This window comes from Furipterus horrens, unplaced genomic scaffold (assembly GCF_987537825.1).
Source record: "Furipterus horrens unplaced genomic scaffold, mFurHor1.1.pri manual_scaffold_10, whole genome shotgun sequence".
Classification (NCBI taxonomy): Eukaryota; Metazoa; Chordata; class Mammalia; order Chiroptera; family Furipteridae; genus Furipterus; species Furipterus horrens.
Genome location: NW_028327180.1, coordinates 24,971,034 through 24,987,724, shown reverse-complemented (window position 1 = coordinate 24,987,724; position 16,691 = coordinate 24,971,034). Strand labels below are relative to the sequence as shown.

The 16,691-nt window shown below is 40.7% G+C and overlaps 1 protein-coding gene across 5 annotated transcripts in view; it reads left to right on the top strand.

The window, feature by feature from the left end:
- FNIP2 (folliculin interacting protein 2) overlaps positions 1-16,691 on the top strand; it is a 120,578-nt gene that overhangs the window by 57,427 nt on the left and 46,460 nt on the right. For 3 of the 5 annotated variants that reach the window (XM_090288751.1, XM_090288753.1, XM_090288750.1), the window contains exons 2-8: positions 3,299-3,428; positions 6,092-6,250; positions 8,497-8,597; positions 8,688-8,759; positions 10,394-10,494; positions 10,657-10,746; positions 12,238-12,309. In XM_090288751.1, coding sequence (XP_090144877.1) covers positions 3,299-3,428; positions 6,092-6,250; positions 8,497-8,597; positions 8,688-8,759; positions 10,394-10,494; positions 10,657-10,746; positions 12,238-12,309 — 725 coding nt within the window. The remainder of the gene's footprint in view (positions 1-3,298; positions 3,429-6,091; positions 6,251-8,496; positions 8,598-8,687; positions 8,760-10,393; positions 10,495-10,656; positions 10,747-12,237; positions 12,310-16,691) is intronic. The other 2 variants (XM_090288754.1, XM_090288752.1) reach the window with 1 other exon arrangement.

Sequence of the window (16,691 nt, the reverse complement as noted above, 5' to 3'; positions counted from 1 at the left end):
AAATTGAAAAATAATATTAAAATTTAATAAGGTGTTGTAATACTCATTAAATTTTAGCTCTTCTAGACAGGTTATTCTCAGTTTGATTGATATTTGAGTTGGTGGTGCCCCTCAAAAATAAGGATTGAACAGCTTGCTTTGTAAATGATAATGCTATTTTGGCAAAAGGTAATTATTGGAGCAATATAGATTGAATAAGAAAATATAAGGTAATTAAATCTTCATTGAGTTTTTACTTTTAAGAACTTTAACCTGTGTACTCTTTTAATAACTTCAGAGGGTGTTTTTAGTGATCTTGTGAAATTTTAAACTTCAGTGGTTTGGGGCACAGTCATCGGGACTTTTCAGTTTTAAATGACAGAAAACTAATTCCAGGAATAGTGTTCCCCCTCAGGCACAGCTGGCTTCCACTGCCAACAGGAATCTCTGAGTCCATTGCTCACCTCTGCTTTCTGCCATGTTGTGAGAAATGCTCACAATAAAAACCTGGACACAGGACTTGAGCAGCAAAGCGAGGCCTTTATTCACTTTATTCACGAGTCTGCAGAGTCGGGAGCACCCTCAGCCAGGAGAATGCGTGCGCTGAGTAGACAAAGAAAACTGGTTTTATAGTAATGCGATCAGCTCCCCCTCCCCTCTCCTTCTTCCCTGTTTCTCCATTACTGGTTACTCCAGGTTCACAATCTAACCGATTATCTAAATGCCCCTTTTGTGATTTGTAAATATGCTAATGATGTCAACTTCCTTCTCAGAGACCCTCTTAATTACATTTGCCCTTGAGACCCTCTAATTACGTTTGTCCTTTGTTACTAATGATTTTCTACTGGTTTGGGAGTCACTATTTCCTTATTTCTTACAATGTTGACTTTGTTTTCAGAAAGGCTCTCACCCCATACTGGTGAAAAATAGGCACCAGTAACTCCAGGGGTTACCATTTCTTAGCAGAGCAACAAAGTGTGGGGATCGGCTGTGACAGCCTAGCTGGGGGTCATTTGGTTTTGTGTGATCACCAGACAGGACCATGGACTCCCTCCATACTGAGGGTAGAGGAAAAACAATTTCTGTTGCCATGTTGTTATGGAAATTAGGAGGAAGGGATGCTGGGCATGGTAGCTTAGAACATGGAAGCTTCAATAGTCAAAAGAAGGTACAACCAGGACTTTATGTATCTTGGTGCTGGGATTGAAGAAAACAAATCTGCTTTCCTAAAAGAACACATTCAATATTAACTCCCATTGCCTGGAAAAAGGAAGGGCCAGTAATGCAGTTTGTGACTGGGTCCTAGACACCATATCATTGAAAAAAAAAGTAACATTCCCAATTCTCTTAAGTAATTATCATCCTTTTGGAGCACTTACTATGCGTCATCCCGGGTGTGACACACTTGACACATTTTATTTTAATTCCTGCTGCAGCTTTGTGGGGTGGGCAGTAATACCCTCATTGTGCTGACGAAGAGATGGTTGCTGAGTTCAAATTTAAATCCAGACTTGTCTGCCTTCACTTTAGTCATACTGTCTGTTTTACAGCTTGCTTTGCTTGTGTTTGTGTGTCTGTCTACCTAAGTATCCATCCTCTATCCCTTCAGGACAACTCCTCCTTTTCCTTTTCCAGAATTCTCTAAGCAGTTAGCACTCGGTTTCCTTCAGGCACCCATCCAGTCCATCACCAGATCTTATCAGTCCTGCCCCCAACATCCCTCCAGTGTTTGTCCCCTTTTCTCCACTTCTGTTGCTATCACTCTAGCGTTCATTATGAAGGGCCTGAACGCCTAATAAACTTTCTTTGGCCTTCTTGCTTCCAGTTTTAATCATTCCATCCCTGTTTCCCTTAGAGCACCCAGATTGAACTTTAAAAAACTATGGACCTGAGTTGATCAACCCTTGTTTACCTTGGCTTTTCCGCAGCACCTGGGGCGGGATCCTGGCCCCTGCGTGCCTTCCCAGCCTGTCTCTCAAGCCCTCCTTCTCCCTCTGGCTGTTTTTCTTTTCTTTCTCCACCGCATCACGCTTACATCTTACCAAGAACCTCCTCCTTCCCACTGTGTTCGTCATTCTCACACTATCTTTTTAACTCTTCTTCAAGTTTGTGTTTAAATGTCACTTCCTTAAGCCTTCGCTGGGTTCTCAGTTGGTTAGAGCATCCTTACGCCAGTGTGGATTTGATCCCAGGTCAGTTCTGTCTCCAGTCAGGGCACATACAAGAATCAACCAATGAATGCATAGATGAATGAAACAGCAAATAAATCTCTCTCTCTCTCTCAGATCAATCAACATATGTCATTTCCTTAAATCATTTATGGAATTTCCTACCCCTCTCTCTCGCCCCTTAAGTCTTAAAATATGAGACTTGTCACATCCTTTACTTTTTCTTTTTGTACTTGTGATACTCTGTAGTTATATATTTATATGTGATTACTGTCCCCATGTTTTCCTCTAAACCATGTACTTACTCCATGAGGGCAGGGACCAAGTCTGTCAGTTAATTAACTTCTGAATCTCTAACATGGACCACAATGCCTGGAACATAGTAGGCAATCAAATATATGTTGAATGGATTAACAGACTAATAATTGAATATGCCCAAAGCAGTGCGTTTTAAATGAATGCCCTTTCTATAATTCTCATATTCTGATTGCATTTTTCACTCAAGAACAAACCTGTGTTTAGAACAATTCTTTCCTAAAGCTTTTGGTTCGCTTATGAATAAGCCATGCTTCCTTTACTTTTGACTATTTTAGCTGTTCAGATGCTGTACAGTAATGCACTTGGCTTTCCAAGCTTCCTTATCAGAACTAGCCATAATAGAGGAAAATACTAAATTTTAGGATATGTAATTCCTCCCAATTTGACCTGAGCATGGATGGGTGGGAGAGGAAGAGAGAAGGCTCTACTGACTTGTTCCAAATGGTTCCCAGGCCAGTGACACAAAAGCTCGAACTCCCAGACCTCAGGTATGCCATCCCCAGAACCCAGACTTCCGTCTTCAGCTCTCTCCACATGTCCTGCAGATTTCTGGCTGCCACCTTTGCCCAAAATGGCTTTGGAAGGAGAAGTTTTCTCACCAGTGATGTAGTATTGCAAGCGGTCTTCCCAACCTTTGTCATGGGCACTGGCAATATTTGTATGGCCCACTGGAGTCCACAGGCAGGCTGTCTGCCCGGGTCTGAAGGGGTGACTGTCTCTGCATTCTTGTGGCCTTCTGACATGCAGTCAGACACATTGGTTGGGGAACTTTTCTCTCCATGATTATTCCAAGTGTTGTCAGAGACCATAACTTCTTCCTTTTTAATCCATAGTTGGTCATGTTCGGAGTTTGACCTGAACGAGATCCGCCTGATAGTTTACCAGGACTGTGAAAGACGAGGCAGACAAGTCTTGTTTGATTCTAAAGCTGTTCACAAGATTGAAGAAGAGGTGACAACTCAGGTATGAAGTGCAGATTTGCTTTCATCTTTTTTGTTTGTGCTTTTAACCACCCGTCCGATGAACCATTTGTTAAGTCATAGTTGTCTCTTTTGGCCATATTGTACACTGCCATTGAGAGTTCAGAAGAAACATAAGAAAAGCTTCCTCAGCGCCCCACAAACTCCCCAGCTGCATTTGTATTCTTATTAATACACCGGTGAAACTGTTCCTGAGTAATTGTGACAGATGCTAAGTCGTATACTGTAAATATTGCTAGAGGTGAATTTCCTGGTAAGTTGCAATCTAGCAGGATTTTGATACCAAGTATGTGCAGTGTAATGGGAAATCTGAGAACTCTAAAATTCATAGTGTTAGCCTGAAGGGAAATTAGTAGATCATTCTTTCTAGTATCTCTTATAGATAGTGTTACAGAGCACTGGGTTAAACAAAATTACATGGCTTTCCTCAGAATAGGGATGGCTTCAGTATGCTAACATGCATTGTCATCTTCATTCAAAAGGGAGTGTGTCTCAAGCCTGTCTGTCCGAGTGAGGAAATTCTTACTCCTTTTCTTAGTGGAAGGTAGGGACATGGTGGTGGTGGTGGTGTTGAGGGGTAGGGCATGAGGGAATCTGGGGATGGGTGAAGTGAGGACGGAGCAGTTGTGATCCCTTGGAGCCGGAATGGGGAAGGTAAAGTGATGTGTCATGGAGAGGCGCAGAGTTTGGGCCTCCCTGAGTCCTCTGGACATCAGTCCAGGGTACTTGTAAGTTGTCACCTTTAGATGTCTGCACATTCAGTAAATCCATTTGCAATCATTCTTTTCATGTTCAATAACTTGCTACCTGTACAGACCAGATTCTGGCAATGTGTAGAATGTGTAGCTAAGTAAATGAGCAGTTTGTATCCCATTCTTAGTCTCATCTGGGCCAAGGGGCTGTTTCCCTGCTTTTGATGAGGATCCTTTCTGCAGGAAGGAAGGGTTTGGTTAAAGGCAGTGTAGCTGGTGGATTCTGTAGTGCCTTAAAATGGAAGTCTGCCAGGTAGCTAATCATTACAGTAGTTGCTGGGCTTGTTGGGTAGGTTTGGGGTTGGAGGTGGGGCTTGAAATCTCTCCGATGATTCACCTGTAAGCTTTAATGGTAGACTTGTATCAGAGCTTAGGTGAGCCAGCACTTGACACTTTGGTGGGTTTCCCCTTGATTTCCCACATCATTTCCTGTTTTCCTGAAGACCCAGCCCAAATGGTTTAGTTGAGGGCTCTTAATGATTGTAAAAGGTGGAGGGCGGGGGGAATCTCAGTTTCCAAAAAGCAACTGGAATCTTGAGCATATCAGAGCAGTAGTGACACTGGAGTCTGGAACATAAGCTTTTTTGGAAGCACTCATTTAATCAAAACACAATGAGGTCCAGGGAGGTTGGGGTTGGTAACGTGCCCATGGCTGCAGAAAGAAGAGCTCAGTGGGTGCTCTGTCCACTGTACCAGGTGCTGTCTCCAATTATGGACTGCTCAGCATGTTGTACCCCAGCCAAGGGGTCTAGCAGCCAGTGAAGCAGGTGTGGACCTCGGGTCCCTTTAGGCCCTCTGAGGGGCTGTGTTTGTGGCTTAAGTGGTATTAAGTAATAGCCAGAGCTGAAGAGGGTGTTGAGGGAGTGCCGGGTGCTCAGGAGTAACCGAGTACAACTTTGAATGCCGTTGCTGCTTGAGCAACTGGTGCAGACCAGCACAGTTCGTGCTTTCCTTACATCTTCTTCCCATTTTCAGCCCTTCAGCCCCTGGCAAGCCCAGAACAGCATGAGTTTGTATCAAGCACATGACTGCAGGCATTTGCATGAGACCACCAGTGTGACTGTCACATTGGAGATTAGATAAGCTGCAGTTGCATTCATGGTTTTGCAAGCAAGAGCTGCACACAGAAAAGCAAGTAAGACTCGAAATAGCAACAACCTAATCATCGAGGGCACAGGATGCTTCTGTAGGGAGTAATATGTTTTAGTGTAGGAAGAAGGGCAGATTTCATAAACGTGTATCTTTATAGCTTTATGTCATAAAATTAGCAGTGAACTCTGTTTAGGGGACATGTAGCAGATAACCTTATGTTACCCCAAACCTTTAAAGGCCAGATTTCCATCCCATGCTGTCTAATTCGCAGTAGCTCCTGTTTCAGAGTTCTGGCTTCATCTTTCACAAACTCAACCCCATGATTGTCTTTGATTACCTCTAAGGGAGGCGTGTCATTAAAAACACAAACCTAGTCTTTCCAAATTACTATGTTTTGCTTTCTTAGGTCCATTTGGTAAAAATTTGAATTTGAAGCCATTGCCTATCTCTCATCAGTTTTATAAATTATGACTCTTTAGTGCTCAAAATCCTCTAATAACAAAAACAGATTGTAGCTTGATTGATTATTTTTAAATATGACTTGGAAAGTAAGTAATAGTTGCATAATTTAAGGAGAATAAAGCCTTACATATAACAGCCAGTGCTGCCCAGTCCCTTCTCCAGCATCTCCCCTCCCAAATGCCATAGACTCACTGGAACAATGTTTTGTCCTACATAAGTGAAAAAAACCTTAGGCACAACATAAGAGAATGTTTTAACAAAGGAATACCCAAGGAGGACTGTGCTGAGGAAGCCTGATATATTTAGCAATACTTTACCTTTCCCGTCTCTCCTAACCCAGAAAACAGAGGATGTGCCTATTAAAATGTCAGCCAAGTGCTGTCAAGGAAGCAGCAGTGGCAGCAGCGGCAGCAGCAGCAGTAGCAGCAGCAGCAGCTCCTTCCACACTTCTTCTGGGGGATCCTCCCACCATGCTAAGGAGCAGCTTCCCAAGTACCAGGTAACCCCCCATCCCTTCCATGTGGAATACCCCAGGGGGCTGAAGTCATTTACTATAATTTTTCCCCAGGGAGTAACATCAGTGGAGGATTCCATTCCAAGAAAGGGAGTATCAGGGTTACGTAACATGCTTTCTTAAATGTTTCACGTCAATGCTGTTTTCACACGGTGGCTTTTATTCTCTTGATAACACTGTAATCAAGCAGAGGTTATTCAGTGTGATACATACCAAATGAGGGGAAGTATTGCAAATGAGGTAAACCCTGTGGTTTGGCTCCCTTTGTTGCCAGAAGCAGATTAATAAACATGTATTTTCCAGCTTTGTTATGAGAATTCTAAGGATTCTGGGAATGGACATGGGCCTTCGAAGAAAATAGCACTTGCCATAGAAGGAAGAAAGCCTCATAAAGGAGAAAAAAGGAAGGGCAAGAGCTAACTTGAGTGTGAAGAACAGAGGTCTGGAAGCATTTTTCACACTGTGTGTGTGTGTGTGTAAAGCAGAGGCAAAGGGTTAGTGTTATTGAGAACTATATTGGCTAACTATAATAGATATAAAGGAAAAAGTTTTATAAATACTGAATAGCAGGAGGCTGCTAATAGATGGAATATGTATCAGTTCTTTTCTTTTTTGACCCAGGTAGAATTTTGTCTGTCATGTTGCTGGAGAAGCAAAGCCAAGGAAATTACGAGGAGCCACAGGTCTATAGAACTTTATTTGTAGCCTTTGTGCCATGCGCTTGCCCTTTATTTCACAGTGCTCCTGGGTCTCAAGGCGGTCCATGGTTTAAAAGACTCAGAGTGGACTGTCTAGCTAGTTGAAAACTGCAGTTGGCACGTAGACCTTGTAGCCCAAGAAAAAGCAGATTATACAGTGGAAGTCGTGGGTAGAAGTTATTAATAAAGAATGTGAAAGCCAGGTGGTTTCTCTCTGTGGGTAGTAAGAAGGGGTTAGTGTGAGCTGTAACCAGGAAGGAGCCTAGTTAAACAAGGCCAATAGATTTGTGTTTCTCTTTCCTCCTCTGCACGCATGTACAGGTAGGTGTGTATATGTGTTTGTGTGTGTGCACTTGTGTGTATTTGGAGTTTTTAAAAAAACAGATTGAGAAGAGAGTGTTAAGGACAATTCTTATGTTTTTGCTTGGGTGGAAGGCATAGAAGCTGGCTGATGGGCTGGGTCACAGTGAAATGGTGGTTTTGTTTTGGTCAAGCTGTGCTGGGTTACATCTGTCCTGTTCATCAGTGTGTCACCAACATTTAGAATAGGTGCTTAGAATCCTATATCCAGTGCATTCATTCATATATCATAATGTGTTCATAATATTCAAATATGATGTGTGAATGAATGTATTGGATATAGGATTCTAGAATTCAAGGAGAGGTTGGGGCCTAGAGCCAAAGATACCCAGGTGGTGGTGGTATTCCTATGCAAAAAGAATAACCAAAATCGTATGAGTGGTTGAAATGCAGGCAGTGAGTAGGAGGGCCCTCTGAGGAACAGCCCTGTTCAAGGGATGATCTGGGAAAGAAGAAATTCAAAAGGAGAGTTATTTAGAACATCAAATACCATGAGAGACATTTAAGAAAGAAAACTGGAAAGTGTCTGTTGGAATTGACCAGGACGCGGAAGCCGTCACTAGAACAGTTTGAATAGAGGAGGCCGCAGCAGGTTACCAAGCAAACGAGAGTGGGCAAAGGGGATGAGAAAAGCTGGTCAGAAGCTAGAGTGCTCAAATATTTTTAAAATATTTCTGTAAAACTTGAGAGGTACCAAACCATCAGTTATCTTTTAGACTCTCATAAACCCTGCCTGCACCAATTAGCAGCCTTGTTCAACACTGTTTATCATGTGACTGAATAACACTGAACCATGTTTCGTTTCAGGATGTGTTCTTAGTACCAAAGGGAGAGGGGCCATGTTTCTTTCATAACTTAATTTTTCTATTTAGAGCTTATCAGTAGAGGTAATAAAAATATTTGCTTCTCATAACAAAACTAAGAATAAACAGATAAAACACCGGATCCTTATGGAGATATTATGTATAAAGAGCAATCATGAATGTTAGTACTAATTTGAGAAAAAATAGACCCATCATCATTAAGATTGTAAAATGACCAATTGCATCTTTGAGAAATAATTACCCACTAAACCAAACAGGGACCCAGAGGTTAATGAATATTGTTTTCTATTGCATTGCACATCATGTGCCACTTGCTAACTTTGATTTTGGCATCTTTCGTGTGTGGCAGTACACAAGACCAGCTTCGGATGTCAACATGCTAGGGGAAATGATGTTTGGCTCCGTTGCAATGAGTTACAAGGGCTCCACCTTAAAGATACATTATATACGGTGAGTTTGGGCTTCTTTTCTATTGGTTGTGAGAAGTGGAATGGTGATATTGACTCATTAATTCAAAAATGTATTTCTTTTCCCTCCCAGCTCTCCTCCGCAACTGATGATTAGTAAAGTTTTCTCTGCTAGAATGGGCAGCCTCTGTGGGAGTACAAATAAGTAAGTGCGCGATTTTACACACATGCTCCTTTTTTTAAGTGGCTATTTTGTGGATGAAGGAATTCTCCAAGGGTCATAATGCCTTTTGAAGTGAGAGGCAGGATGAGTCCATGTTAACACAGGGATCTTAAAAAGTGGCCATTTCCCTATACATAGTACGGATAAAAGGCTTTTGAACTCTATCGGGTGGCCTTAATGGACAAATGACCATTCCTGTGTATCTTTTGGGTCCCTCTGTTACTAACCCATGTGTTTTTACTGCCATCACCAAGCTTCTGTCTCCTAGAAAATGAACAGTGAAGGGGAAAAGGAGGGGCCATGTTAATGAGTTGATGGAATTTCCCAATATTATTTTATCCTTTAAAAAAACTTGACAGCTTGTTTGTTAGCATGTGTGTTTATTTATTTAAGGAATGGTGTACACAGTTTCCCAGGCTGCCGGGACCTGCTGGGCAGGACGGGTTGCCTGTGCTTGCCATCTGGTCAGCTGTCAGGGTAGCCGCTGTGATTGGCTGGTCCTTGGGCTGTGCAGTACTTTGGTTTTCACTCCTGAGTTTTTTCTTTCCTATAATCTTATACTTCTGTGTAAACTAAAAATACCGAAATATCTAACTTCACTCTCCGTATGGTACATTTGTTCATAAAACTTTGCAAGCAGGAATATTTTATATACTTTTTAAAAAATAAAATAAAACATTTGTTATTCTTTGGTAAGTTCGAAGGAAAGTTTAGTTATACATTAAAGGGACATTCTTATGAGTCAAATAAAAGCTGTTATCCTGGGAAATTAGAAATATATTCCTTTGTAGATTTGGGAACCATTGAGTAAGTCTGCCCACTCTTCAACAAAATTTTGAATTTACTTGTTTGAGCACTTGACTTTGGGCTGTCATGACTTAAGCCAGTATGAGAAGTAATGTTTATTTCTTGTGAGAGAGTCTTTTTACCTAAACATATATTGTACTAACTCCCTGTAGTAGAATATTGAGCTCAGATTTCACTAAAAATCATTTTGGCCTCACTATTCTATATTTCAAAATATTTATATTTATTTTACTTCTTATAACTACAGTAAATTATTAAAATCTGCTTCCTTCACATTTGTGTATATTAGTAATCCTAATTTTTTAGATGTTGTGATCTTAGACTCCTTCCTATAGGAATCATATCAATTTCTATTATATCCTCCTAAAAAGAATTGCTGAAATTGCTCATTGATGTTTTAACTAAGAATTCAAATTAATTTCATTTTGAAGGTTTATGTAAAATTACCTTTGATGTAAGTAGTAACATTTTGGGTGTCAGTGACTAAAGCAAAATTTAGAAATAAATAGCAATATCCTAGGTATCAGTCACTGATCAAAATTTTTAGTTTGTTCCATTATGTAATGGGAAAGTGTTAGGAATTGCACTGTTTAGTTTTATAGGTTGGACTACTTCCAAAAAGCTTTTCTTTTCTTTTCCTCTAACAAATTCCCCTAAAGTTTAATTCCCTTTGGTAGATGTGAGACTTGATTCATTTATAAAGAATAGACTGATAAGTTGTCTATATTTGAGAGTCTGTTAGAAACAGCTTTATTCGCCTCTTGACATTTTTCTTCTTTCCCTCCCTCCCTCCCTCTCCCTGGATTTAGCTTGCAAGACAGCTTCGAATACATCAACCAAGATCCCAATTTGGGAAAACTGAACACAAATCAGAATAATTTGGGCCCTTGCCGTACTGGAAGTAATTTAGGTAAAATCAACCACACGAACGGCTTCTTTCTTTCTGAATACCACTGTTGTGGGTGTGTGTTTTGCTTTATTTGAGTTTGTTGTTTTGTTTATATTACCTTTAATCCGTGTTTATTTTCTTGTGGTACTTTGTTCGCCCTCCTCTGTGTGTTTCCGTCCCCAGGTCTGCTGCAGGCATGCAGCAGCAAGCTGCTGCAGGGGGTGGCAGAAGGAGGACCCCTCCGGCTCACCCGCAGTGCTTCTTTCTTTGCAGGTTTGTGTGGAATGCTGAGTCCAGTGTGACCCACACACATAGTAATAAGTCCTGTACAAGCTCTTAGCAAAAAATCCTGTTTGCCGCCTCTCTAGAAATCCAAGGGGCTCTTGAGATATTAGTTTCTAATGCAGCCACGTTCACGGTATTTTGAAAATTCCACCAGTGAGCCTCTGTTGTAAATGCCTTTGATAAACCCTAGCGTAAGCTGATTTTGGTCTGAAATGAGCCCTTAGTGTTTCTAAGAGGATTATGTTTTCTGCTTTTTGTAGGCCTCGTCTGCTACTATGAATCTTTTCCCTTTGCCATGGTATCTTTTATCCATTTATTCACCTGCATCCGTACCTGCACAGAGTTTCTGCAAGAAGTCACTCTAATAAGAGCATGGAAGATCTCTCATTCTCTCTCTCTCTCACACACACATTTAAGTAGTTTAAATGCACGTTCTAGGTTCTTCACAGGTATAATTATTTTGGTCTGCGTGAGTAGGTAAAGTCTGAGATTTCACTGACCTTGCTAGCTAAGGCTGCTGAATGGCTGTTGCAGTCTGGCATGATTAACAAGTGTGGGAACCTTCATTACTAGCATTGAAGTTTGTGTTGATGGCAAATGGTAGTCTGATCTTTTTTGTAGCCTGAAATATACCAAAGCACCATAGTTAACTGACACCCTAATAAAACTGACACCCTCCTACCTCCTTAGAGTGAGAATAACATATTTTATACTCTTTAAAATTGTGAAAAGAAATATGCTTCAAAAAACAGCTAGCAAGAATATTAACCAGGCAGGGCCCTGGGCTTAAAGCTTACAGTAGCAACATGTCATTTCTCCTCTAGTTCAATTAATATACACTTTAAATCAATCTGAAGCATTCCTACAAGTCTGTAATTCTATAGTGTTTTCTAAAACTCATGCCAGGACGTGAGTTTTCCAAAGTACCTCTGCAGTAATACTGTGTATGGGTGTATGTGGAAAAGACGTGGAGGAAGAAATATTTGATCTTCCAAGAGAGTGGGTTACAAACAGAGGAACATTTTTTAAATTTATGAAATTGTTTTCAAGTATTTCTCTTCCCTGAGTTGCCTTCAGTCACTACTGAAACTGAATATAAAGCCTTTTAAAAATACAGTACTATTTAAATGCTAGTAATAATAATGAGGGAAATGGCTAAAAGCATCTCCTTGAGAATGTTTATTTAATCAACTACATCAACAGTTGATTATTCAGTTTTTTAGAGATGAGCATCCTTCAGAGAAGTTTATATGATACAGTAGGATAGTGAAGGCGAGCAGATACTTGATTCTGTTTTCTTCTTACTCTCACTATCATCTTTTTGTATATTTAATTTTGATTTCTAATTAATCTCTATATAAATTTATGCCAATCATCAGTAGCAGTAGCCTGCTTTGAAATGTAGAAATTATTGTACTGATATTAAAACTTTTTCTTTGAAGAGCATAATAACATGGTTTCCTTTTGCCTTTATCTTAGCACATAGCACTCCAGTTGACATGCCAAGCAGAGGCCAGAATGAAGACAGGGACAGTGGCATTGCTCGATCAGGTACTTGTACTTCTGTTGGCTTAGCTCACAGAGTGAACTATCCATAATGGTCAGGTAATTGGGGAAATAGAAAACAGGCCTCATCTTCTGTTGTTTTCTTCGTGTTCTAAGAGAGCATCACATGTCTGAAGATCTAGAACTTGGATGCTCAGCATCTGGCAGTGATTGTACAACATGGGCCAGTTTTTTCTGATGCCCAAACTAGTATGAGGCTAATGTATTCTGAGAAATGTATTTTAAAGGGGGGCATCCTTGAGCCAGTTGTACTGGGAATTTGCTTGCTGAATATCAATTACGAAGTCAGAGGAAGGAAAGCGTCTGTGGAAGTGAACTTGCCCATGACTAAGGGAGGGCTGGCCCACTGACTCAGCCACCTTTCTTCTGTCCGTGCGTCCTGCTGTTCTTGACTGTCTCAGGTGCCCCTTCTCTCCTGACTTTAAGCCTCGCCCTTTTCTAATGCTGCTTTTAAGATCTCTTGGTTTCTGCTTTAGGACATGATTCTGCTCTTGATTTTTGTTTTGTGGTTCTGATCTGAGGTAGAGTCTTGTGCTGTGAAAGAAAGGTAGGGAGCTAATGATCTGGAATTTGAGGACTTGGAGGCATGTGAGGCCTTGCCTGATGAACATGCATTAGACATGCAGCCTCTGCCTTCCACCTAAGACTAGGAGCACCCTGCTGGTTTCACCAGTGATGACATGCCACCGTCACCCATCAGGCCAGTTCGTTGGTGCTTGGATGTGCCGAGACTGGACTCGGGCCTCAGGTGCCTCTTTCTGACCCTTCCATCCCTTCTGTTTCCAGCTCCTGCCCTCTGAAAGAGCTTGAAGGAGTCCTTGTGCTCTTTCTGTGTAGCACCTGCACCGTACTTGGTGCAACTTTATTCCCAAGTTGTTAAATGTAATTTGTTACTGAGTCCCTCTGGTTTATATGTGTCACATAATGTAAAGTACATAGCATTTTATTTATGGTTAAATAAAAATAGTTGAGTCATTTTAGTCTACGTAAACTATTAGGAATTTTTCTGCATGGGAGATTTGTCTGTTCCCTTAGCCATTCATTAATTTATTCAGTCAGTTCATCAATCATTTATATCAATATGGACTCATAGATATGTATTTTATACTTTGGGTTATAACCCCATTCTATTTTATGTAGTTACTCAGATTGTTCCAGCTTTGAGCATGGAAGCCATGGAGCTCTTTCAGTTTGCTCCTGTGTTACATTAACACAACCCATCAGTGTGTGTCTGTGTGTGTGTGTGTAACCCCTATATTGTGTGGGTGTATTACCCCTATCATTGTGTGTGTGTGTGTAACCCCTATATTGTGTGAGTGTATTACCCCTATCATTGTGTGTGTGTGTGTGTATTTTGAGCACTTCCTTACTTTCTGGCACCACCAGATGCTCCAGACTTGCCTTGTATATTTTCTATTCCAGTACTAGAATCAGCCATTTCTCAATGGAGCCCTGTCCTTTCACTGGAGAATGCTATTAGATTCTAAAATCCAGACACTAGATGTGCTTAATGCTTGTGAAGTGTCATTTCTTATAGGGCCTCTCAGCTGACAAGCAAAAAATAGGAGTTTATGCTAACTGTGTATAGAAATGTATATAAATATTGCTATATGTAACATCTATATTTAAAGTTAAAATGAGTTTGTACTGATACTTCCATTGTTAAATGTTGCTTATTTGTAAACTCCCATCCCACCCGTGAGAAACCTGGCTCTCACCATTTGCCACCCGTTTAATTGTTTCACTTCAGTACGCATAGATAGTGATGTCAGAATCATTAACGTGTGCCCCTGCGGGAAACGGCTTTATTAACTGCACTATAGTGCTCGTGTGCAATTCCTTTTACCTTTAGTCTCACACATGGCCACTCATCTCCAAGGTTACCGAGGTCAACACCTTCTCAGTTAGGGTGATTTTTGCAGCAACATGTTCCAGCCCAGAGGAGTCTCTGAAATCGCAGCTGACACCGGCTCATCTTGCAGCTGGCTCCCTGCATTCTACCAGAAATTCTGATGATGCAAATCAGTTTTGAAGAGTAATTCAAGATTTAAAAAAATTTTCTCTATAGTCTAGTAAAGAAGGAACTTGAGAAAGCATTTCTTATTGTTTGTTTTTTAAGTCATTGCTTATAGGGAGAAATGGCCCAGGATAAAAAGGAATTTTAAGGGAGATTTTGCAATTCTCCATAAAAAAGGAACCTAAAGTTTTTTGTCCGTGCCCATCAGTTCCTTCTGTAGATACCTCCTTCTGCAGGCAACCTCCAAAGAACGGAATGGATGGAAGAACTTATTTCATGTTTAGCTGCAACTTGTTCTGTGTATAATGTGCTCTGGGAATACAAAGAGCCACATGGTTTTAAATTCTTAAGTGCATTTACTCTGTTGTTAGAGAACTAAATTATTTTGGTGGTTTCCACAGTGAGACCAATTTGATAGAGCTGAAATTAAGGGAAGGAGCTAGGAGGGTGGCACCAATTCCTGACCAGCCAACCATCAAGCCACATTTTTTTGTTGAATAACAACTTTCTAGCTCCCTGTATTGTTAGGTCCTACCCATATTTGGGAGGCTTTTGAAGAAGAGTAAAAATATAGCACCTGCCCTCAGGAAGAGTTACATGTAAACCAAGAGTTAAAATACAGTGATTTTTCCAAATAAGCTTTTTTATTTAAAATAAAATTAAATACAGTGTAGTAAGTACTGCTTCATAAACACTGTGGGGACAAAGAGGAAGGCTAAGTGCCTGAGCCCGGGGAGTCAGACAGTGGCCTCACAGGAGATGTGATATTTGAGTGACAGCTTGTAAGTAGAAAAGGACTACATCCAAGTTTAGGAAAAGAGGGAAAAGAGCATTTCTGAAAATAGGCTGTGTAAGGCCGTGCATTCTTGAGAATGCACTGTTAGTATGATGGAGCACAGGGCCGGACATGTGAGGGACTGTCAGGAGGTCTGGCCGGCTGCAAAAGGCTATTTTGAAGGTGCCAGTGCCATGTTATGGAGTTTGGATTTAATTTTGTTAGCGGACCAGCTAAGGGATGTAACCTGATTGTCTGTATATTTCAGATCCATGTGGTGCTTCACAAACTCTGCTCCAGGGAAAACTGGACCAGTATAGTTATTGCTAAAATAGATTAACGGTGATACTTTCTAATTTAGCAGGGGTGAAAGGGCTGAGGGCGATGGACAATACATAGACTTTTCCCCATTAACTTTATTTCAACATAATGTTTCCAAACTTACCGGGCTTCTTGCCACTGTATGTGTGTGTGTATAAAACTAGTATAAAATCATTATCTGATTTAGCATAAAATTTTGAAAAGTAATCCATTGTTTTTTTTTTTTTCCTCTTCAGCCCATTTTGGAATAGTGTATTAGAAAAATATACAACTTTTTTTCCCCGGGTTATCCAGTAGCTTTTTGTAATAACAGAGGAGAAGGAAAATCTTATTTCTGATCTATCCTTAATGTATTTTACTCCTCATGATAAATATTCCAATGCCTCTTTGCATAGTGTGTGACACACACACCCAGAATTTGGAAATAGAGCAATAACAAAGGTAACCAACTCATTTTATTGTCTTACATAGTTATAGAAACTTTTTTTTTTAAAGACACTTCTTCAGTAAAGGAACAAACTAAGCTCACAATATTCTTTACATTGTGATAGTAGCAGATCGAGGCGGAAGCAGCGTCAGCAGCAGCAACAACGGCCATCTGCCTTCACCTGTAACAAGTGTGGCAGGGATTGTCACTCCCGAATCGGACTGCACAGCCATTCTCGGCAGTGCAGATAGACTCTCAAGAAGCTACACCATCGTCTCTCGAGACGGACGGCTGCCGACGACGACGACGATAGTAGCAGTTTACTCAGGGGTATTTGTCTTACTCTCTGGATTTTTAGAATGTAATATTCATAGACTTTTTCTCATAAACAAGTCTGAAAACCGTTTTTTGCAGTGTCATTGTGGAAGATGAGAAATGGGACTGGGAGACAAGAAGAAATATTGCTGCCTACCAAAAGATTGGAGGCAACCTAAATGCTCATCACTAAGGACTCGTTAAAAGACATACATCCCAGTAAAGGAGTATACCATGTGGCAGTTAAAAGGATTGAGGCAGCTTAGCGTGCCCTGAAATAGGAAAGTTCTCTGAGTGTATCATTTATGTTTCCTAAAAAGGCATATACAAGGTCTCTCTCACTACACATAGAGGTAGATAAGTATGATCATAGGAGGTCTCTAGAAGGGATGCAGGCCAGGACAGGTGTGGAGGCGAAATACATTCTCGTTGAATCCTCTTTTGGATATTTTGAATGTCCTCTGTGCATATATAAATCAAAAAGATAAATTATTTTTAAGAGGTTCTTTTAG